The sequence below is a fragment of the Leopardus geoffroyi genome, chromosome E2, assembly GCF_018350155.1.
Source record: "Leopardus geoffroyi isolate Oge1 chromosome E2, O.geoffroyi_Oge1_pat1.0, whole genome shotgun sequence".
Classification (NCBI taxonomy): Eukaryota; Metazoa; Chordata; class Mammalia; order Carnivora; family Felidae; genus Leopardus; species Leopardus geoffroyi.
The window spans coordinates 40,889,148-40,912,448 of record NC_059335.1 but is presented as its reverse complement, the minus strand read 5'-3'; the positions used below and the strand labels follow the sequence as shown (position 1 = coordinate 40,912,448).

Genomic DNA, 23,301 nt, shown 5'->3' with positions numbered 1-23,301 from the left:
TAATATTACTATCTTTTCTGCTTGACACGGACATATGAGCTTTGGCATCAGCAATCCCTGCCTCCCACCCTCTGCTGTTCAAGTAATTGGGTAGTTGGTTATGCTAAGGTTGTCACCTGTTTTCAATGTATTCAGGGTATAAACACATACTGTGTCTGTAAGATCCTGAAACATTTAAATCACCCCATGGAACTCACACATCGCAAATGAGCTCTCTGCATATGATTAATTTGCACATTTCCCCCCAATTCAATGTGTTTATTCCAGGCAAAGAAACAATCTTCTACAAATCCCTGAAATTTAGGCTTAGAACACGGTAAGATGTTATTTTATTTGTAAAAGAATGTTTGCTTGAACTCGTAGTTCAGAGTTCTAAATGTCCACCAGGAAAGAAGAGAATCTGGGAGGTGGTGAATTTAATAGAATAAATGATGGATCCTATGGAAGTCATTGTATATGTTTTAATAATATAAGAGAGTATGGAGAGATCATGGGCATATTTGTCTCTTAAAATATTCTTAAGTGTAGCATTTTCATGCATTTCTTAATTCATTCACTCATTTTTCTGCCAAGAGTTACTGCATTCTTACCATTTGCCAGCAGGCCCCTTGTGAGAGGCTGGACATCTAAAGTTGAAGAGACAGAGTCTTGGCTATAAGGAGGTCACTGTTTAACAGGACATTTAACTGAAAAGACAATGAAAATAGAGCGGGTTTTGTTTTCTCAGCCTGGGCACTATCAACATTTCAGGACAGATGCTTCTTTGTTGTCTGGGGCTGTTCTGTGCACTGTAGGGTGTCGAGTAGCACCCCTGGCCTCTCCCTGCTAGATGTAAGCACACGCACTACCCTACCCCACCTGTTGTGATGATTTAAAAATAGCTCTAGACATTGCCTCATATCCCCAGGATGAGGTCGAGCAAAATCACTCCCCAGTTGAGAACGAACTGTAATAAAGTGTGATAAAATCTATGAATATGGGTCATGAATGACTTCTTACAGGAGTAAAAGTTTACTTCTAGAGAAGTAGGAATTTACCTGATAGATAAGGAGAGGAAGGGCTGAGGGCTTGGATTATGGGAACAGGGCACATTTAAGAAACTTGGATAAGTCAGTCTTGAGAGTTTTGAGATGGATGCTCTGGGACCAGCTGCAACAGTGTGGTTAGAATCCGAGGGGGAAGTTACAAAGAACTGAAGAAGGCAGAAGAGGTGAAGGTGAAGGTTTCAAGAGATATTTAGGAGGTAGAATCATTTACGTATTGGATAGCTTGGGAAGCAATGAATACTTCTTGAGTATTGACTGTGTCAGACACAGTAAGCGGCAGAGGTGTAATGGTGCATAAGAGAGAATCTGCCCTCAGGATATTCAGACAGTCTCTGTGTGGCTAACAGAAGAACCAGTGCAAAATAAAAATGAAACATGTCAGTGGCTTGGTGGACTGGGAGGAAAATCCAATCTGTTCATCGCAATGCCGTTGATCAAGTGGGCACCCATTCATTGCAGAACCTGGCACGGTTTCTGAGCTATTCCCTCTTAACCAAATAAACTCCTCATAAAGCAGTGTGAGAGCAGCATTAGAAGGCATTTTAAATATCCCCTATTTTAATAAAACTATTTTTATATCTGATTATTTTTTATATTTTTTGTCCACATGTATATACATATGGATATATAACATTTGACACAGTTGCAATCATAGAGTGATCTGATTTGCTAATTTAATGTCACATCATAAACATTTTACATGCTGTTATATAATATACATAATCATTTTTAATGACTACATAACATCCCATCCTATTGATGGACCATTATTTCCTTAATAAAATCTCACAGTTGGATTTGGTGTTTTGTGTGTATGTTTCCCTGATTAGATATAACCCTTTATTATTTCTGACAAACACCAGGCATTTTTGAATGTTGTTTGTTTGGGTTTTCTGTTGAATTAATCCCTCAGGGAGAATTCTCAGAGGTTGGATTAGTAAACTGAGGGGTATTAAGATTTTTATGGTTTATGTAGTGTGTTGCCTCATTTAGCTTTATTTCAACTACTCATCGCATGGGTATAAATGTTCACAGGGGAAACTACCTTAAATCTTTTTTGGAAAGAGTCAAGGTATAAATTGTAGGTAAATGCTTAAAGGTTATTCATCCATTGGACCTGCTCCCCATTCTGACAAAAAACTGGTGTAGATGATCACTTGTCCCTGGGAGTGGGGAATCAAAAGTCAACAAGACTCAGCAGAGTCCTTTGGAGTGCTCCCCACTTAGCAGGGGCGAGAGATGAGGGACTTCAGAAAGGCAGCTGAGAAAAGTTGAAGATTTCCCAAAGCAATGAGGATTGCCAGAAGACTCGGTCAAATCTCACCCAACTAGGAAAGGGCATTCCAGACAAATGTTGGCAAGGATTTGGGGGAGTTTTGCTTGGAATCTGAAAAGATCGGTCAGACTGCAGTGTGACTCTATTAGCCTCAACGTCATCAGTGCTTTCCACTGGGAAAATGGCTCAGGGCTCTGGGTCCCTACCCATATGCCTAAATCATGTTCAAAAAAGGTCTGCTCTAAGAGCATCAAGAAGCTACCCGACATTAGAAAATTTCTCCTTACCTGGCCTCAGAACTATCATATTCTAGTTTTGTTGTTGTTGTTGTTGTTTTTGTCTAAAAATTGCAGAGATGTTTGAGAAATTGCAGCAATCTCATATCTGGAGCCCATAAAGAACATCCCTTTCTGCTGCTCAGTAACCCAAAGAAGGGTTACAGGGGAGCTGCTGAGTCCCAGAATGGTGCATCAGCTGTATGTGATTCTACTTCAGGAAGAAGAGTGTTCCCTGAGCCGGGTGGGCAGATGATGGGAAAACTTTGAATGTGTTTCTCCTTCCCGAAAGTGAAATCATCCTTAGTTTTGAAATTTGTAGAGTTAGGTCAGGACTAAACCCTGTGACTATGTGCCCATTCACAATAAGTGTTTGCCAGGCAGTTGACAACAGCATGGCAGGCAGATGCTAACCTTAAAAGACCCAACCTTTTCCAAACATTTGGTTGTTCAGCATCAACTGGAGTGCTAATTAGAAAGTTCTATTTCTGAGGCATCAGAACTTGTTGCTGGACCACTATTTTACTTTTCACCTTTTGCTGACTGATTCACTGTGTCTCATCTCATTCAGACCCTGGGAGTGTTTACCGTCAATTTCTCCAGAACTGCAGTCATTCGAATACTACTTCTTAATTTTTTTTTTTTGAATCTGTGTAAAATCTATACTGTTGATAATTTTTGCCCTTGAGGGGGCTCCTTTTAAACATATATGCATTTTTTTAACAAGGAAGTGTTATTCTCATTGGCCTATATGACTTGCCACAAATGGAAGATAACCTAGAAATGAACGCAAGCAAAACAAAACAATGCTGTTGCATTCTAGCTCAACAGTTGAATCAGTGCCTCTCAAAAGGAGATTAGGAAGCATATCATATATGTTAAAAAGTAGCATATACTGAGGTATACTGATGTATCCCTGATGTTTTTAGTAATGGAAGAATTAGAAAAGGAATAATAGTATCAATAAGTAACTTAATAAGTAAGTTAATGTCATTCAACAAATCCATCCACCGAAATTACTCATAAACCACTCGAAGTCATTTTAAGGGCCAGTGTTGGTAAGGATCACAGACTTTGGGAAAGGGTCAGAAAATTAAAAATTAAGCTATCAATATGATTAACCCAGCTCTGTGTGTGTGTGTGCGTGCGTGCGTGTGTGTGTGTGTGTGTGTATGTGTGTGTTTAGAGGACAACAGCCATCTAACAAGATGTACTTTTGCTGAAATTCAGTGGGTATTTTTATTATGAAGATTCTTAGAACTTTACAGAATGGGCTACAATATTTGCTTTTGTAGTGTTTTAATTTCTTTCCTTAGATGATTTTGGTGAATGATTTGGACAGCCTTATTGTTGTTATGTAGAATGAAGTTCATTTTCGATGATGTGGTCCTTCTGTGTCTATTGTGCTCCTGGAATTACCCATTAAGCACATTCCAGATTTCAGCAGTTGATTTGTCTGATTTTCTGACCAAATGGCTCAGGTAATTGGATATTGAATAGACACTGATTTTTCTCCCTTTGAGGAACTATTCACTCTGCCCTGTAAAACAATCCAGTCTTTTTCCTCCATGATTCTTTCAAGGAACCGGTTGCCAATCATGTCTTCTTTCTTGCCAGCCTGTAGATTTTGAAACCAAAAGAGCATACAGCTTGAAGGTAGAGGCAGCCAATGTGCACATCGACCCGAAGTTCATCAGCAACGGGCCTTTCAAGGACACTGTGACGGTCAAGATTGCAGTGGAAGATGCTGATGAGCCCCCCATGTTCTTGGCCCCAAGTTATATCCACGAAGTCCAAGAAAATGCAGCGGCTGGCACTGTGGTTGGGAGAGTGCACGCCAAAGACCCCGATGCTGCCAACAGCCCGATAAGGTACAGACATTTATTTAAGAGCCCGGGATGAGGAATTTTAGAGGAAAGACGTTTCAGGAAAGTCCTGAGGGAAGCACATCCTTCAGTTTCAAAAAGGATCCAAGATGATCAGGTTCAATGCAGTGTAAACAAGACTACGATTTGGAAGATGTGAATTCTACTTACCCTCTGCTACTTTTTGGATGAGTTTGTTCAAACTACATAATTTCTGTCTGCAGCAGACTTCCCAGTGTACACGGTGGTGCAATGCATAGCAAGGCTTGTCTCGGGGAACCGTAGCGAAGTATGGATAAGGACTGTGAACTAATTATAATCATTACAATTTATGGAACACCTTTCCATGCTCCAGTTACTCCATTAGGTATGTTAGGCAGATACTCTAATGTATCCTCTCAATTTTATTCTATAGGAATTTTCACTTAAATTGAGGGGACATGGTCAAGGCAAAGTGACTTGCCCAGAGCGACACAGCCAGTGAACAGGAGGCCAGGAGAGCAAGCTCTGTCTAATGGCTACAGGGCACTTGGAAGAGATAACAGAGGGCCACACAAATTTGGGGTGCTTTTCTTATTATGATATTTTTGTGACTTAGAAAAACTAGCTAGAAAAATGATTCAGAAGCCTGCCTTCCCCTTTCCTCAACATGTGTTAGTGACCAGTGAGGCTGATGAAGATGATGAAGGACATGAGGAGGTGAGGAAAATTGTCAGAGAAGAAGGCTTGTCACAGATCCAAGCTATGTACGGGGCAGAAGGGCACAGCTGCCTGAAACCTACTTAGGTGTCGGATCCTAGCAGGTGTTTATTCATCCATGGCCCCTCTGTTACTTCCTGTATTACCTGGACTTCTTCCCTGCTTCAGCCTGGTCTCCCTGCCTCCAGTTTCTCACCCACCCTTCTTTTGTTCTCTAGCCAGATTGAGCATTTTAAGAAAATATTTTATTTTCAGTTTTGAGAGAAAGAGAGGGCATGCACATGAGTGAGGGAAGGGCACAGAGAAGGGGACAGAGGATCCGAAGTGGGCTCCCTGCAGTCAGCAGCGAGTCCATTGTGGGACTTGAACTCATGAACTGCGAGATCTTGGCCTCAGCCAAAGTCAGATGCTTACCCGAGTGAGCCACCAGGCGCCCGCAGATTGAGCATTTGTAACAGCACATCTAAATATCACATCATACTCCACACTTGAGTTATCAGTGATCAAATTGTTTCCCCCTTGCTGCTCCCATGAGAATAATCCCAACTCTCTTATTTAGTGGCAGGCTCTTCTTTGCACCCCTCCACCCCGGTGGCTGCCGTGTCCTATTCATCTCTTTCATTTTCCATCTATTCCCTCTTGGCATAAGACTCTCCATTGCAGCTGGACTGGGCCACTTCCCATTCCTGAGGCAGAACTTGCTCTTTACATGTTCCTGTTTCCCACCTTTACAGGTGGGAGCTCTGCCCCTCCTTCTTTCAAACTTGCTACACGGTACTCATTTTTCCCACTTCCACTTCAGTGTCACCTGTTCTAGAAATTCTTCTGGGACATCCGACTCATGGATCAGATGCAGTTTCCACCTCACAGTGCTCACTGTGCAAAATCACAGCGACACCTTATGCTGTGTGCTGTCCTTGGCACACTCAAAGGGGGACTGTCTGCCTGGTTCTGGGGTTGGTAAACTGTAGCCCTTAGAAAAGATCCAGCTGCCATCTGCATTTTGCAGAGCCTCTATACTGTTTTCCATAATGGCTCTGTCTTGAAGAGATATTTTCACTCCCATGTTCACTGCTGCATTATTCACAATAACCCAGACATGGAAACAACCGCAGTATTTGTCGATGCATGAATGAATAAAGAAAATTAGACTTAAATAGAAAAGGGAATCCCATCATTTGTGATAATTTGGAGGACTTTGGAGGACATTATGCTAAAAGACATAAGTCAGACATAGAAAGTCAAACATCGCATGATATTACTTGTAAGTGGAATCTAAAAAAGTCAGACTTTGAGAAACAGAGTGTAGAATGGTGGTTTCTAAAGACTGGGGATGGGAAAATGGGGAAATATTGGTCATACGGTACAACTCACAGTTATAAAATAAATAAGCTCCAGACATCTAATGTACAGCCTGGTGATTATAGTTAATAACGTATACTTGAAGTTTTCTAAGAGTCCATTTTAAGTGTTCTCATCACACAGGACACAAAATGGTAACCATGAGAGGTGATGAATATGTTAATTACCTTGACGATGGTAATCATTACACAAGGTACACTTATATCAAAATGCCACATTGCCTACATTACATATTATTTGTCAATCAAATCTCAGTAGAGGGAAAATAGGAAACAAATATGAACATGAAAACAATTACCACGGACAATGGAGTTTTTCTATTGACACCAAAGAAAATGCTGAAAGGGCAGGAGGAAATCCCAAATGAAAATGTTAGTTGCCTTTAAATCCTTGAATATCCCTTTTAGGAGAAAGGAAGAGAATTATCCTTTAATGAACATCTTCTCAGCCCCAGACAATGTGTTGTGCTAAGTTATTTAAACTAATCCTCAGACATCCGTTGAAGCCCTAACTACTTTAGGATGCAACAGATGGAAGTACTGAGGCTCAAAGGGATGATGTGAGTTATTTGGTCCCACAGCCAGTGGGTACTGGAGGCTGGATTTTAGTTCAGATCTGCCTTCGGTCCATTTTGAGCTTCTTACTCTAGCCAAACAGCCACCAATGGGAAGATTTCCCAAGAAGGTTTGAGTGCGGTCTTTTCTCTATGCAGAAAGATCCATTATGTCATGACTGAGGGTCAATGTAACAACACTTTGAAACTACTCAAAAATGTTTGCGGTGTGGGTTTTAAATGAGTTAGGCTTGGCTAGGCGCATTAGCAACGTTTTGGAAGAGCGATGACGTAAAAACGCTTGGAACAATTGCTCATTTCCTCTGTGCCTCATGTCTCCAGGATCCACATCTGCGATTGGTTATTTGGGTCATGTTTTCAATGGTGGCTGTTCTGTGCAAGTAGGCAATTTCCGTGTCTATAATTATCCAAAGATGCTCAGTACGGCCCTTGAACCAACCCCCCACCTTACCCGCTCAGTCCCTGTTCCTCAAACAATTTATAGAACATTCAAAGCTTTTTATGCACTGTGCACACTATTTTCCTGATTGTTTATCTTCACCTGTATGGGAACTTGTGTCCTTGGACTTGTGGGTAGGACACTATAGTGTCCAACAGACTCTTAGCTGCATGGAAATTTTGCAGATCTGGCTTTGCAGACTCTGTAGCATTAGACAACTTTTCTTCACTGCTGCCTTTTTGAGACAGTCTCTCTTCTCATCTTCCTTGGCAGTAGTCTGTTCCTGCCTCCGACAGCACCACCCTGGGGTCTTCACTGATGTTTGATCCCTGTCCAGGTAGTGGGAGCTCCCTGAGATGCATGCTTTTGACCTGGATCTTTCTCTCTCTGTCCTCTCATCAAGAGCATTCCTACCCAGGCATGGCTGAATTGAGTTAAGGCTCCAGATTCTCTGCCTTAGGGCTGATCTTTCTCCCTGATTCTGCTCTGCACCTATTCTGCTCTCTGCTGTGACTTTTCACACACTTGCCTTTTCCTTCCCTGGCTCGCTCATTTATTTAAACTTATTTTTGAGCTCATACTTATTGTGACATACTTAAAGTCTGACACCACCTTGATTCTGTGAAACTTGAGGGAGAGCTGACTTGTTACTCTCCTAACATGGCAGCATATCTCTGGTGGAATTCTAATCTCTCTCCTTTCTGCTAAGGTGACTTTTTGTGTTTTTCAATATCTCCCTCTCTCCGATATGACATTCAAGCTAGAAACTCTCTGGGACTCTCCCAGCCTTCCAAGTATCAGCTGAGTCCTAATGGTGCTATCTTCATCACACAATCTTGTGTTCCCTGTCACTCCTATACCAGTGCCTGTGTCCCCAACACCTCATTCAGATGCTAAGTCTCTCTGCACTTCCTCCATTCTCTCTTGCTCAGACCATCTTGCCCACCCTACCTTATTAATCACCCTGACAGCCTGATTCCATGTATTGTTCCTCTGATCAAAAGCCCTCTATGATTCTTCACTGGCTATAGAATAAAGGTCATATTCTGTAGACCCACTGAAGAACTTCCATGATCTGTCCACAGTGTGTGACAGCAACAACAAAAGAAGAGCAGGGGCGCCTGGGCAGCTCAGTCGGTTAAACTTCCGACTTGGTTTGAGCTCGGGTCACGATCTCGCAGTTGGTGAGTTTGATCCCCTCATTGGGCTCTGCGCTGACAGCACAGAGCCCGCTTGGGACTCTCTCTCTCCTTCTCTCTCTGCCCCTCCCCCACTAGTTCCTCTCTCTCTCTCAAAGAAACTTAAAAAAAAAAAAAAAGAAAAGCAACTATTATTTGTTGTACTGCTTACAGTATGCAAGGCACTAGGTTATATATCTTAACATCTATAATTTCATGGAATTCTTACAGACAAGCTAAAACTTAGGTACTGTTAATAATCCAGTTTAAAAGATAAGTAAGCTAAGATTCATAGAACCTAAGGACTTTTCCAATATCACCAAGCTTAGATGTACTGGAGCATGAACTTGAATCTAGGACTTTATAAAACCAAAATTCATGCCCTTCGCTTCTAGAGAATAATGCTTTGAATTGTTAATTATCTTTCTCCCAGTTACTGTGTCTTGTCATGTCCACTAGATAGTAATCTCCCTGGTGGCAGGGGAAAAAATCTATTATTTTTGCCTCCTTTTCACAGAAGGCTACCTGCTGAAGGCTCTGTTACTGAGCCTCTCCTGACATTTGCGAGGCATGTGTACCTGGTTTCTCTTCAGCTTCCTCCCTGGGGAAGGGGACTCATCATTCCATTCCCATACGGAGCTTCACAGTCTAATGACATCACGGACGAACGCGTGTCTTTTATACCGTGAAGTGCTGCTCCATGAGTGGAACCCTCTTTCTTGGAAGCAACATGATCTAGAATAGGAAGATTTGAGTTCTCATGTTGGCTCCCCCAGAAACGAGATAATAGGCCATTTGGAAATCCCATCATTTGTAAATGGAAGAGATTAAACTCTGACATCCATGGTCTTTGCCACCTTTAATATATCTTGACTTTTATGACCTTTGATGAATGCCTTCAGACATATATATTCTGTAAACTTTAGGAAACTGCAGCTAAGCCCTCCAACAGCAGGAAACCACCCAATTATGAACCCAGTATGCTAAATGAGTTAATATAACCACCTTTGCTCCTCATTTTGGAGACAGTGTGGTGGAGTGAAAAGGAAAGGGGCTTTGGTGTTGAACAGACATATTAAAGCCAGGACTTTGGTATTTACAACTCTGGGTATCCCAGACAAGCTATTTTACCTCACTACACCTCAATAAAGGTCATTCTTCTTGCTCCGTCTCCCTCCTCACTGGGCCATAAACAGGGTCCAGTAATATTCTGGAAATTATTTTCTCTTTTCTTAGAAAAACAAGCAAGCTTTGTAAGTGGACAGGAGTAGTTAAAAACCTTCTGGGTAGGCTATTAGGCACAGCCCATCATAAAAGTATGAGGAGAACACTCTACAGATGAATGACCAAGACTGCTTTGCATATTTCATCATGGAATTCAGACCCAGGCTACCTGAGAAACCCTAAAACCAAATAAATAAACTAAATAAATTCACTCAAACTAGAGTTAGCATTCTTCTTTAAATAAGGAGAAAACTGATTTTTTAGTACCATAAATGCTCCTTGATGATAAATTTAGGTAAACTTGAAACTATTTAATATTTTGATGCAAAAATCTGGCAACAGTTTGATGCATTTTTGACTTTCTGAGTAGTTTGGGCAATCCCACTTCCCAAATGCAGTTTCATAAATATTCAGAGGGTGGGGGATTGTAGTAAATACGAAGAAATATGCAACATGTCATTACGTTTCTCAATCAAATATGCTAAACAGCTCTTTCATTCATTGTACTGAATAAAGAAGCCCAATGCAGCAGAATGATTTCTATAAAAGATTCATGTATGAAGTTTAAAAAGTAAATTTGATTAAAAAGGAAACCTAGTTGAAGCAATCCATTGAAAAAGTTATTTTAAATATAGCATGGAGAAAATATTCAAATATTAAGCTGCTCAGAATGTCTCCGTCTAATTGCCTTATTTGCATTCCGCTTAGGTATTCCATCGATCGTCATACTGACCTCGACAGGTTTTTCACTATTAATCCAGAGGATGGTTTTATTAAAACCACAAAACCTTTGGACAGAGAGGAAACTGCCTGGCTCAACATATCCGTTTTTGCAGCAGAAATCCGTAAGTATTCTCCTAAGGGTTTTGATTCTACTTTACCAAATTTTATTCCATCAGACTCTATATATATTCTGGAAAATGACAGACAGCTGAGATAGAATACATTTTTTAGTCTTAAGCATATTTTTCAGTGTTTAAAATTTATTCTTGGTCATGTATTGAAGAGGACATATAAACACGTAGAGATATTTTCTTTTTCTCTGGCAGAACTGGGTATAGATTTGGCAAGTGAGATCTTGACACTATAGCCATCACTGGGGGACTCCCCACTTTAGGCTGCCACTCAGTATTGTTTAAATCCTTAGAGCCTAGATTTGTGGGTCCTTGTGTACCTATAGACCAGTAGTTCTCAAACTTGATCACACATTGGAATATCCTGGAGGGCTTTTATTTACTGTCTGAATTCTCTTCTTTCAGACAACCGGCATCAGGAAGCCAAAGTGCCAGTGGCCATTAGGGTCCTTGATGTCAACGATAATGCCCCCAAGTTTGCCGCCCCTTATGAAGGCTTCATCTGTGAGAGTGATCAGACCAAGCCACTTTCTAACCAGGTAATGATGCCTTCCCTTTTTCTGGCTTTGTACAAGCCATTTGGAAACAGAGTTTGATCTTGAGAGCTTCACCTGGAGATATCTGCCGCTGCCCAAGAGGTCTTCAGAGCCCTAGTTTAAGCTCTGTAGCTGTGCTCTTGTTAAACCCAGGCTTCTCAGCCAGCTAGGAATTTTTGAATAAATGATGTGCCAATGTCAGCATGATTTATTTATGGGCCACCTTTCTCTTTCAGCCAATTGTTACAATTAGTGCAGATGACAAGGATGACACAGCCAATGGACCAAGATTTATCTTCAGTCTACCCCCTGAAATCATTCACAATCCAAATTTCACAGTCAGAGACAACAGAGGTTCGTACCAAAGTTCCTATGCATTCAGAGAAGTAGAAATGGAGAATGAATGGCTTTTATATCGGAGAACACAAGTGTTTTCCCTAATCTTAATAATGCCTGTCTGTTGAAGAACAAACAAGAAGTAATAATGCCACCTTTATTTTGAGACGTGTGGGCTCATTTGGTGCATATGAATAAGTGAGTGTAATTTTATTTTACTTTTTTATTTCAAGAAGCAGTGGGGAAACCAAGTGGGGAAGCTTACAGGGTCAATATGCAAACAACCTCATTTATCTTTTTTAAGAGGTTGATAAACCCTTGGGGGGAGCATGGCTTTATGAATATTGATATCAAATAAAGCATTATAAGAGATTAGTTCAACTTTGTAAGGCAATGTAATCTTTCAGCTGGCCTTCCCTCCCAAGCATGGTTTTAATGCAGTATGGTTGGGTTCATAGCTTGTTACCTAAAGATGGTTGCAGAATTATTGCCTGAAGGGCATGAACAGAGCATTGTTTGGCCACTGTAGACATGGTGAAATTCAATATCATGCCTGCTTCTCATTTCATCAAAGAGGTTCTAGACTTACAAATTATTTGAAGTAGCTGTTCTTCCATATAGGCCCAAACTGATACAGTCCCTTGATAAAGTTGGTACCAAGCCAGGATCAGACAATAAGTTTCTTAACTTCTGGGCAGGCTATGTTGGTCTACAGCTGTCCCTAGAAACCCGTGACAATGCAGTTTGTAGAAGCAGCAAGACAAATGCCATCGTTCGACATAGGACAAGAAGGTAGTCCTCCTGAGCACACATGCTTTCATTAGCCACACAGTACTAGGTTATAGATTGACTGCTTTCCCAGTGACTGAGATCAGGCGTATAAGAGCTTACATTAACCTAATAAGTATTTTTGCTTTCCCCATCTCTGTTATCACTCATTAGAATCATAAATACCAGTAGCTATGTTCCAAACAACATGCCAAGAACCTTCCCACACTCCATCCATTTCTTTCCCTCAACACACCATAGGTAAATGTCATTATTATCATTCCCATTTGAAGATGAAGAAAATGAGGCACATAACCATCAAGTAACTTGTTCAAAGTCAATGAGCCACATAGGAGTTAGACCTAGGTTTTAAACCCAGGTTTTCAGAGGCAAGACGTTACAACCCTAAGCACTGTCCCTACTGGGTTGATTATTAGAGGAAAGAAGTTCCCCATCCTGCTTGGAGTTGAGGGGATATGATCTAGCATACTGCATTTTTATTTCTGGAACTGATTTGAGCATTTAATTATGGCCTTGTAAAATCAAGCACATATCAAAAGGGACTGTGGGATAAAATGTCCTAGGTGCTGACAGATTTTCTCTCCTGATGCTTTGCTTTCTGCAATGGACATGCTCTTGAGAGCCTGGGTGTGAAGAAAGTAATACGACAGACCTTGTTTTAAAGGAACCCTATGAAACAACCTGTCACTAAATGATTCCTATAATTTCAAAATAGAAATGGTACTTGGAATGCTTTAATTTTATATTTCATCTAAGAGTTTTCTTTTACTTGTTAGCTTTGGTTTATGGGCACATGTGAGTGCCTTAAGCCCCTTTGAGAGTTAAGTCTGCAGGCCACTGAGATAGAGGAGTAGTTCTTGACTGGGAGCTCACGTACCAGGGGTACATGTGTATAATCTAAGAATTTCCTTTTGTAAACATGCATTCCTCCAAAGAAGGAAGACCTCACATGTAGTGGGCTTTCAAGAAATGCTTACTCAGCTGAACTGAACAAGGTAGCACACATAGTGTTCTCATAACACTTTCTAAGATATGGGTATACTTCGTTTGAGTTTATGGGAAGCCCTGCTTCCACTCTTGGATTTCTCCTAATTCCCAAACTATTTTGTGATAGGTTGATTGCCACACTGCCACGAGCCTAGGCTTTTGTCAGTGTTGCGATGAAGGAGATACTTATAAAACATTTCAGCGTACATTTAGTTTTATCAAAAGTGAGGTGATCGACTCAGTTGTTTGGAAAACTCCACTGTTCCAACATGTGTCTTATGCCATCCCCCTCTTATGATCTGTTTACTCAAATATTTGTGGGCATACTTTTATCTGTGTTTTCTTATAATCCCCAACTAACATTTGAAGCCTAACTCCTGGATGGATGCCCAGCAACATCCCTGTATGGTTGGACACCTCCTGACCCAGCAGGTGTTTCTAGGCTTTTCTCACTGTGCCAACGTCACCTCCATCACCTGCCTTGTCTTCTTTCTCTTTTATGTGTGCGGTAATATTTAGTTGCTGTTAACCCTCTGAAAACATGATACTAAGATGGAGTGTTCTCTAGGGAGTTGTAAGTATTTTACTTTGTCACAGTACTTCAGGAATACCATCGGTATTTTCAAAAAGATGAGCCAGCCCAGTACACAGTCTGTTTCCTCTGCCCTTTCCTGTAAAAAACTAATACTATGCAGAGCTACCACTTTTGAGCGAATTGCTACTTTTTAAGAAAAATGACTTTATTAACTATGGCAAACACTTAATGAAAACTCCTATGTTTAGAGCTATTACAAAACCTTAAAGCAAATACAGTCCTATAATTATCATTTAATAGAGTCTCTTTGCTAGCTCCTAAAAGTAATTACATATTGAAGTAATCCAAAAGGAGTAATCACATTCCACATCCTATTAATAGCCTACTGAGTTACCAAATTTCTCGGCTGAAACTGTTTTCCATAGAAAACATGAGATAATGGTTTAGATCACGCTGAGTAAAAGCATCAGGTTTCTTTCTCCTTGAGTGTTTGCTTCCATTATGCCATGTAAATAATCAGGATTGTGTTTGCCTAAACTGGCATAAGCATTACACATCTTTAGAAATAGGAGAAGAGAAGCCATCTTAATACACCCAAGCCTTTTATTTCTTTTTCCCTTACTCCAGTCTGTAGCCAAGCTTCACAGGTGACTCAGCAGGCAGCCGGAGAGTACAACACTGGATGACTCTTCAACATTTAAGTCCATCTTGGGCTGTTAATTTCAAAAACGCAAAAACGGTGCTGTTTGGCCAGATGGAGGCTGATCTGCCCGCAGTTTTGAGATGCATTTGCTTTGAAAATATCAGACTTATGGCTTCTCTTAAAACACAAGAAATGTGTAATGAATGAGAATAGTGCAAAGAAAAAAATACTGAGAATAACCCTTCCCATCTATCTAGCTCTTCCTTAATTTATACAACTTGGTCATGGCCATTATTAAACTTAATTCCTCAAACAGCCCCACAAGGTTACTCAAGAGTATTTTTATCCCCATTTTCTAGATAAGGAAGGAGAATGAGACATGAGGAGCTTCAGATATTTTCCCAAGGCACATTAGTGCAACAGCGAACAAGTTTGGGTATTTGAAGGGCTCCATCAAGTGTACACACTATACTATGAGTAGAAAGCTTATGTCTTTTCTAGTTAATTCTTTAAAAAAAATCTTTGTTTACCCTATAGTCAAATAATCACAGTCTTCAGAAGAGGAAAAATCTGGAATTCAATTGATCAGTCTAAAGTTCCAGGGGAAATTGTGAACAGGGGAAAAACTGTACTTCATGTTCAATTTAAATTATAGCCATAATAATTTCTAGTAAAATATATTTGCAAGAATTTTATAATTTCCTTCTACTATATAATTAACACATGTTCTTTGCAAGAAAGTTAGAAAATACAAACAAGCAGGAATATTACTATAAATAATAAAATAACTTGATACTATATTATATAGAAATAATCACTGCTATTTTTTGTATCTGTCCAGACTTTTTCTTGGGATTATATATAATATATATATTATATACACACACATACACACACACATATATATAATTTATATATACACACACATTATATATATAATGTATATATACACACACATACACACACATATGTTATATGTATATAATATATATATATATAATATATATAAATATACTATATATATATGGTATAATACATATGTGGTACACACGCACACACACACACACACACACACAATCAGCATCAATACGCTTATGTCAACATTTTCTTCTAAATGTCTCCCTAACTTCCACTATAAAGATGTCTGATCTCAGTTAACCATTGTGTAAGTACATTGTTTTCACGCACCTTTACCAAATATCTAATTACTATTTTAGGATAAGTTTCTAGAGTGGAATTATTGGGTCAAAAGCTTTTGGTATTTAATTGACAAACTACCCATCAGACATATGTATACTAACAGAAATACTTATAATACCATTAGCAAACTAGGTATTCCACAAATGTAAGCCAACTCTAGATTTTATTACTTTTTCAAATCATTGGCAATTTGATAAGTGAAATACAATCACATTTTAAAATTTCAATGCCTTTGATTACTAGTAAACCTAGGATTTTTTAAATAAGCATTGATCATTTATTTCCTTTTTCTTTTGTAAATGTGCTTTTCCCATTTTAAAAAAATTAATGTTTATTTATTTTTGAGAGAGAGAGAGAGAGAGAGAGAGAGCATGAGCAGGGCAGGGGCAGAGAGAGAGACACACACACAGAATCCAAAGCAGGCTCCATGCTCTGAACTGTCAGCACAGAGCCCGACACAGGGCTCAAACTCACTGGCTGTGAGATCATGACTTGAGCCAAAGTCGGACGTTTAACCAACTGAGTCACCCAGGCACCCCATGTCCATTTTTGTGAATTATATATTCACCTATTTACAGTTGATATGTAAAGTGTCTTCATCTTTTAATGTTAATGACCTTGGACCTAGCATACCTACTACATAGATTTTCCCAGTGTTTCAATGTCCTTTCGATTCTGATTGTGCTATGTTTGTAATTAGACGTTGCACTTCTTATACCAGGTTTTCTCTGCTTAATATTATCTTTAGCAATGCTCTCGTTATCCAAAATTGATGTCAGTATTCACCTATATTTTCCTTCTTGTACATCTTGCTTCCCATTTCCACCATTTATCCATGTGAAATACATACGTAACCTCAATTGGTTGGACATTTCCTAAATATATTTAAGAAATGGTCAGTCTTTTCCACCTGCATTGACATACCATCTTTATTATCATCTATGTTACATAATCCAGTTGACCCTCGAACAACATGGGTTTGAAAGACACGGGTCCACTTACACATGGATTTTCTTTCTAGATAAATATAGTACGGTACTGTAAATGTATTTTTTCTTCTTCATGATTTTCTCAGTAACATTGTCTTTTCTCCGCCTTACTTTATTGTAGGAATACAATATATAATATAATATACAAAATATGTGTTACTCGACTGTTTATATTACCAGTAAGGCTTCTGGTCAATAGTAGGCTATAAGTAGTTAGGTTATGGGGAAGTCGAAAGTTATAAGTGGATTTTTGATTGCGTGGGGGGTCAGTGCCCCTATCTCCATGTTGTTCAAGGGTCAGCTTGTATTAGATTTTTTTGGACTTTAAATTCTTACCATTCTATTTACTCCAGTGCTGGTATTATAATTTTCTTTACTATTGCATACACATCTATATGAAAATCTGACACATGTTTCTCCAAATTATTTTCATTTTATTACTCTTAGTACTCTTAACTTTTGGTTTCTTTGTTCCTCCAGATAATCTTTAGAATTATTTTTCAGGTGCCTGAGAAGTATTTTTGTGAATTTTATTGAGTTTACCTTAAGTTTATGGATTCACTTAAGAACTAAAAGTTTTAAAATATTCTTTCCATCCAGAAGTATGATTTGACTTTCCAATGAATCAGTTCTCTTTGTATTGCTATCAGGAATGTTTTGTAGCCGTCTTCTGTGTATTTCTTATTAAGCTTATGGCTAGATACTTTATATTTTGGATGTTGTTGTGAAGTGGATTTTTAAGTTGTTTTCTAAGTGAATATTTTTAGTATAAACTATAGCCATTTTAATGAACTTTTTATTATCTGGACATTGTTCTAAGGTGATAAAACTTCTCAGCTGATTTGCCTGGATTTTCTAAAGAGACAGCTACATAAAAATTAAATAATGCAATTTGTTTTGTCTTCTTTTAAGATTTGGTGGGGTTTTTTTGGTCTGTTTGCATAGATTTACACTTTTAAAATGTGTTAAATAACAGCAATGATAACAGGCATTCTTGCTTTACTTGTTACTTAAGAGTTTTTAGAGTTTCACGAATAAGCATAATATTGGTAGTAATATTAAAATTAATATTTGTGTTGTTGGGTGTGTGTGTGTTTTAGGAAATTTCCTTTCCATTATTATTTTATTTAGAAAAAGTGGATATTCAATTTTTATCATAATTTTTGGATTCTAACCAGAGAAGACTATGATTTTGTCCTTTGACCTAATGATTTGTTAAAGGAATTAAATTGAAATATCCTAATACTGAACCTCATATTTTTAATTTCCAAACCTTCTGTTCCAAACAGTGATCATGTGATAAAATATAGAGGAAAGAGCAAGGGTTAGCAATTAAATGCTTGGCTTTACTCTTTATTGCTGGAATGGGAACAGTCTTAACATGAATCCCTGAATATTTGCCATACGATTAATCCTATTACTGTTTTATTTTTACAAACTGTCAATTATTACATCACCCCTAATTCCTAGGAATTAGTGTTTTGAGAGGGGACAGCAGTGAAATACCAAAAGGTGGGCACAGTTGGAACACATCTCAGCCTCCAAGAACCCCAGGGTTGCATGCTATCCAGTAGGCCAGCTCAACTAAAGTTGGAGGCCTATGAGATCATCGGGTTATTTAGCTATTGAAACATCTCTTAGTCATTTGAGCAACCGAGGACAGTTTTAGGACCTTGCAATAAGTTCCTATTTTAATACCAACAAAAATACTCAGGATTTTCAAGTCAACAAATGAAAAAAGCAGCCCTTTTGACATTATGAAGCACCTTCCCTATTTCATTTGACCTTCGTCAGCCTTTTAATGTTTCTTCCATATTTCAAGTCAGTGTGACTTCCAACAAAAATGAGGTAATTTAAGGGGCGCCTGGGTGTCTCAGTTCGTTGAGTGTCTGACCATTGATTTCAGTTCAGGTCATGATATCAGGGTCATGAGATGGAGCCCTACGTCGGGCTCTGCACTGAGCATGGAGCCTGCATGAGATATGAGATTCTCTCTCTCTCTCTCTCTCTCTCTCTCTCTCTCCCCCTCTGCCCCTCTCCTCCACTCCAACTCTCTCTTTAAAATAAAATAGAAAAAAATTGTAATTAAAGAAAAACAAACGAGGTAATTTCATAGTTCCCCAATTACAATCTCCTTCCATCTTCCACAATCACAAGAAAATGAGCTTCTCTGCCTGGAATGCACACACCTCCTACCTATTCCTCCTCTTTTAGGTGTCCCCATAAATAAAGTCACTGAGGCGAAGCTTTGCCAGATATCCCCAGCCTATCTTGGGTGCTTCCTCCTCTGTCCTCCAGGAACACTGCAGTAGTTTTTCATATTTTCCTTATCTTGCATTCTAAACATTCATTTCCCCATCTTCTCCCACTAGAACATGAGCTCTGTGGGGACAGCATCCCAGCACTTAAGAACAGTGGGTTGACCAAATGCAAGGATTAAAATGAAAGAGTGGCTTGGGAAACATGTGACGTGCTCACAAATTTCAGGGATCTGTTATTATTAGGGGAAAATAATTATGTTATAACATAAGCATCAGGCTAAAAAAGACACTCACCTTTTAATGCCGAATGCTCTGAGGAGTCAGTACCACATAGCGTACCTCTTCTTTCCATTCATTATTTAGTGTTCCACAAAGTTATATTGGATATCCAGAGTTTGGATACAGGAAGAGATGACATTGAAATGTGCTTATTTTGCAGGAATATTATCTAAGATGGGCCAAGTTGCAGATCAAATGAGCTCTGATACCTGATGCATTCAGAGTGAAGTCTGATCTGCTAAAAAATGCAAAAAAGACCAAAAAACAAAAGAAAACAGAAAGGGTACATGAGAAGCAGTTTTGGCTGAATAAATCGGGATAGCCAAGACAGATTCACCCCGATTAGACCAACTGGCAAACATCTTTTTTTTTTTCCCTCCCCCACCAGCACTTTTTTTTTTGTCTAAGCTTAGAAAATTTCTTTTTTTTATGAGTAGCATCAGACAGCATCCAAATAGGCTCTGGTTTTTTGCTTTCATCATTTAAAGATAGCCAAATAGATTTCTATGGAACTTTTTTCCCCTCATAATTGCTTCAATATGGAAGATGCTCTATTGGCAGATCAAAATGGCAGATGTCTTTTAATGCTCTGCCATTTTCTCTGTGTAAATAATTATGTTCCTTTTCCGCCTGAATTTCATTGCAGCAGTTTGTCCATTACAACGCAGCTTATCTGGGAATTCGCTCCTTCCCCAGCCCAACACAAAAAGATAGGTCATTTTGGTGGAACAGACACATTATTCTTTCAGGGTTTCCTCTGGTCACTGACTTAAATAACTCCTGGGATTTCTCAACTCACTAAAGGACCCAAAATGTTTATATCCCACTGAATTCTGTGGTAGTTTTCCTTGTCTTAAATCAAGAAATACTTAGGCAATATGTTTCTTTTTCCCTCCCAAGAAGAGAATTCTCCTCATACAAAAATGGAGGGAGAGTTAATTTCAAAGGAAGTGGTCAATTATAACAATGAAAAATCTATTAATACCAGCCAACAGTGCACACTTAGATGTCTGATACACACACGCATTTAGATATCTCTACAATGTTATTTATTGTATTTCATATTTTGCCAGTCCCTCGGTATCAAAGGTGTTAATTAAAAAATCATGATGATATCCTCCTAGAGTGTAGCTCTTTAATTCATTTGGAAGACATTACAGCCATCAGAGTCTTGGGTCAAACAATTTTCTTCATTAACATGCATACACAAGCTATTATGGTCATCTTTGAGTATAAGTAAAGTCAAAAATATAAGTGCTCCAAACTTTAAAAGTATTATTTAAAATTTCTATTATTTCATTCCCTCAGATTGAAGATGGCAAATATATGGCATCAAAAATTTCAGTTAAGGTTTGAAAAATCACAAATCTAAATGAGTATAAAAAACCTAAATAAGTGGGGGTTCCTGAATGCCTTAGTTGGTAGAGCAGGTGACTCTTGACCTCAGGGTTGTAAATTCAAGCCCCACACTGGGATTAGAGTTTATTTAATAAAAAAAATTGTAATCTAAATAATTAAACTTTCCAGCGATGTCTTTTGTAGAATATATTCTTCTAAAAGTATTAAGGCTTGAAACTCCATTAAGACTTCTGAGACACATACTGTATCTATATAGATATAGATATATACACACATATACTTCACATACATACCTATATGTTTTTTTCCATTATCCTGATAGAACTATGGCCACATTTCTAGGGAAAGTGGAGAGGGCCCAGAGGATTATTCTGCTAGCGACTGCATAACTGTCTTCAAGTGTGTCAGAACTTTTTAAGTGGTAGATGGATCTACTTTGTCTCAGGTTTGAGCAAAGGTAGAGATGGTAGTTTGGGTCAGAAGTGAACAAAGTAAGAGCAAGGTTTGGCTTCAATCCTCTAGATGCTTAATAGTCTCTAGAGAGGCCTTCATCTGATCAAGGTGAACAATGACAGAAGGACAGAAGAAACAGAGTGGCCAAGAAAGGGCATCTTAAGAGCTTTAGGGAAGCTGCTGAGGCGACTGATTCTCTCACCTTAGCTCAAGCCTTTCTCCTGACATCATGGTGAGACCATGGTGTACTAATTCTGTGCTGCAGATGCTTTTCTTTTTCAAGTTTTTAAACATACAGAGTCTATGCCTTATGCTGCCCATTTTGCTCTGCTCTCAGTGTTTTTTTTTTTTTTTTTTTTGGCTAATAGAAGATTACAACGAGTGTGATCTATCGATTGAGGGCTGGTTACCCATCATAGTTTCCCCTTTTAATGTCAGTTGTATGTATCCCTCCAATGGGCTACATCATCATCATAACCCTTATGTTTGCATCCCAAACTGGTACCATGGAGACAATCATTATCAGGTCCCTTTACATTTTGTTAGTGTAATGACAAAGTGTGCAGGTAAAAACAGCATGTAATTAGGAGTCCAGGTTGTAGACATAAAAATTTGAAATCTGAATTTATTTTCCATTAATGGAAACACTACATTTTGTGCATGACATATGCTAGTAATTAATGACCCTATTTGCAAGGTTTTGCCTAAGTAGGGGGAAAATGAAACTGGTTACGTGTCTGTGGCCAGGAATGAGAACCCTGGGTGTCAGGATGAAAAAGTGAAGTGCTTGAAAAACATTTTCTTACTGTGGGAAATATGTTGCCCAGGATTGAGGGGCGTGAACTATTTTCTTACCTCTGGATGATGAGCTCTTCTGTGTAGACCCTTGCGTTCCAAGCTGCAATGACATTTCCAGGAATTCACTTTCCTCTCTCTGCCAATAAGTTTCTCTTCCTCATTAGTTTATTGCTCAAAGAGGATCGCTTCCAGGAAAGAATTAATATTTACTGAGCATCTCCAACAGTCTGTCGCTGTGCTAAGTACCTTTATGAATGGAATCGTTTCAACATTTAAAATTATTAGTTTCCTGGGTGAGAATATAGAAACTCAGGACATTTACTTACTACAGTTGAAGTCAGGCAATTAATATGTAAACGATTCAAGATTCAAAACCAGGCCTGTTTGACCCCAACTACTGAGAGATTTGCTCTTTGGAAGCTTTATAAAGGAAAAGGATCTGAGAAATCTCTTGATGGAAATTTAAACATTGGTAACATTTGCCTTTTTCTGCCTCATCTTATTAGCCATGGAGCCAATTTGACACTTCCCTGAAAAAAAAAAAAAAGGCTCATGGAGCCTCTTATCCATGGGGCACCCATAAACCTTAGGAATGTGTATATCCAAAGTGAGGGGACCCTCTCAAAAATACATAAACAGTGATTGCCAATGAAAATGATTTGGATGAAAGAGAATCCATAGTCATACAGAATGCAAAGTTGATTTTCAGTATAACAAGTTTTTGTTATTATGACTAGTTTGTTTCTTTTTCAGTGTGTTTTTCTAGATTTGTTTTCATGAAATTCCTGCCCATATTGGTGGCACTTTTTTTAGCCGAAGATCAGTGATCAGAGTGGACCACAAGAAAGACCATCAGGGGACACAGCACTGACTCCTCTAAAATGGCCCTCCCAAAAGAAAGCTCACTCTCCCATTGGTACAGAGTCCAGTTGGATCTACAGGAGAAATATTTTATTCATTCAAACAACGCTGAGCACCTAAGTGCCAAGCCAGGCTGTTTACACATTTTTCTGGTCTATCACAGCTACCCCGATCCAGTCATGAGTGCTGGAAGATATCAATAGTGGGTGTTAAATATTCTGGTGGAAGGATTCCCTGAGCCATAGAATAATCATAGCTTTTATTATGTTATTTGACTCCAGGAACAACCCTGTGAGTCATGCTTGATATCAACCAGGGTCCTCATTTTAAAGATGAACAAGTAAGGCTCTAGACAGGAAAACTGATGCATTTTAAAGCATGTAATTAGTGTATGCCCATGAAGAGACTTTCAGTCCATTTCTTTCCCACCTCTTCAACTAATCTTAAATCCATATGTGTAACATGTTTGGCTAGAAGAACTTT

General features: G+C 38.9%; 1 protein-coding gene across 5 annotated transcripts in view; it reads left to right on the top strand.

Annotated features, from left to right (window-relative positions):
• LOC123579255 (cadherin-11) overlaps window positions 1-23,301 on the top strand; it is a 152,423-nt gene that overhangs the window by 121,729 nt on the left and 7,393 nt on the right. For all 5 annotated transcript variants that reach the window (XM_045442970.1, XM_045442971.1, XM_045442974.1 and 2 more), the window contains 4 exons: window positions 4,215-4,468; window positions 10,647-10,783; window positions 11,198-11,331; window positions 11,565-11,682. In XM_045442970.1, the coding sequence (XP_045298926.1) occupies window positions 4,215-4,468; window positions 10,647-10,783; window positions 11,198-11,331; window positions 11,565-11,682 (643 nt within the window). The remainder of the gene's footprint in view (window positions 1-4,214; window positions 4,469-10,646; window positions 10,784-11,197; window positions 11,332-11,564; window positions 11,683-23,301) is intronic.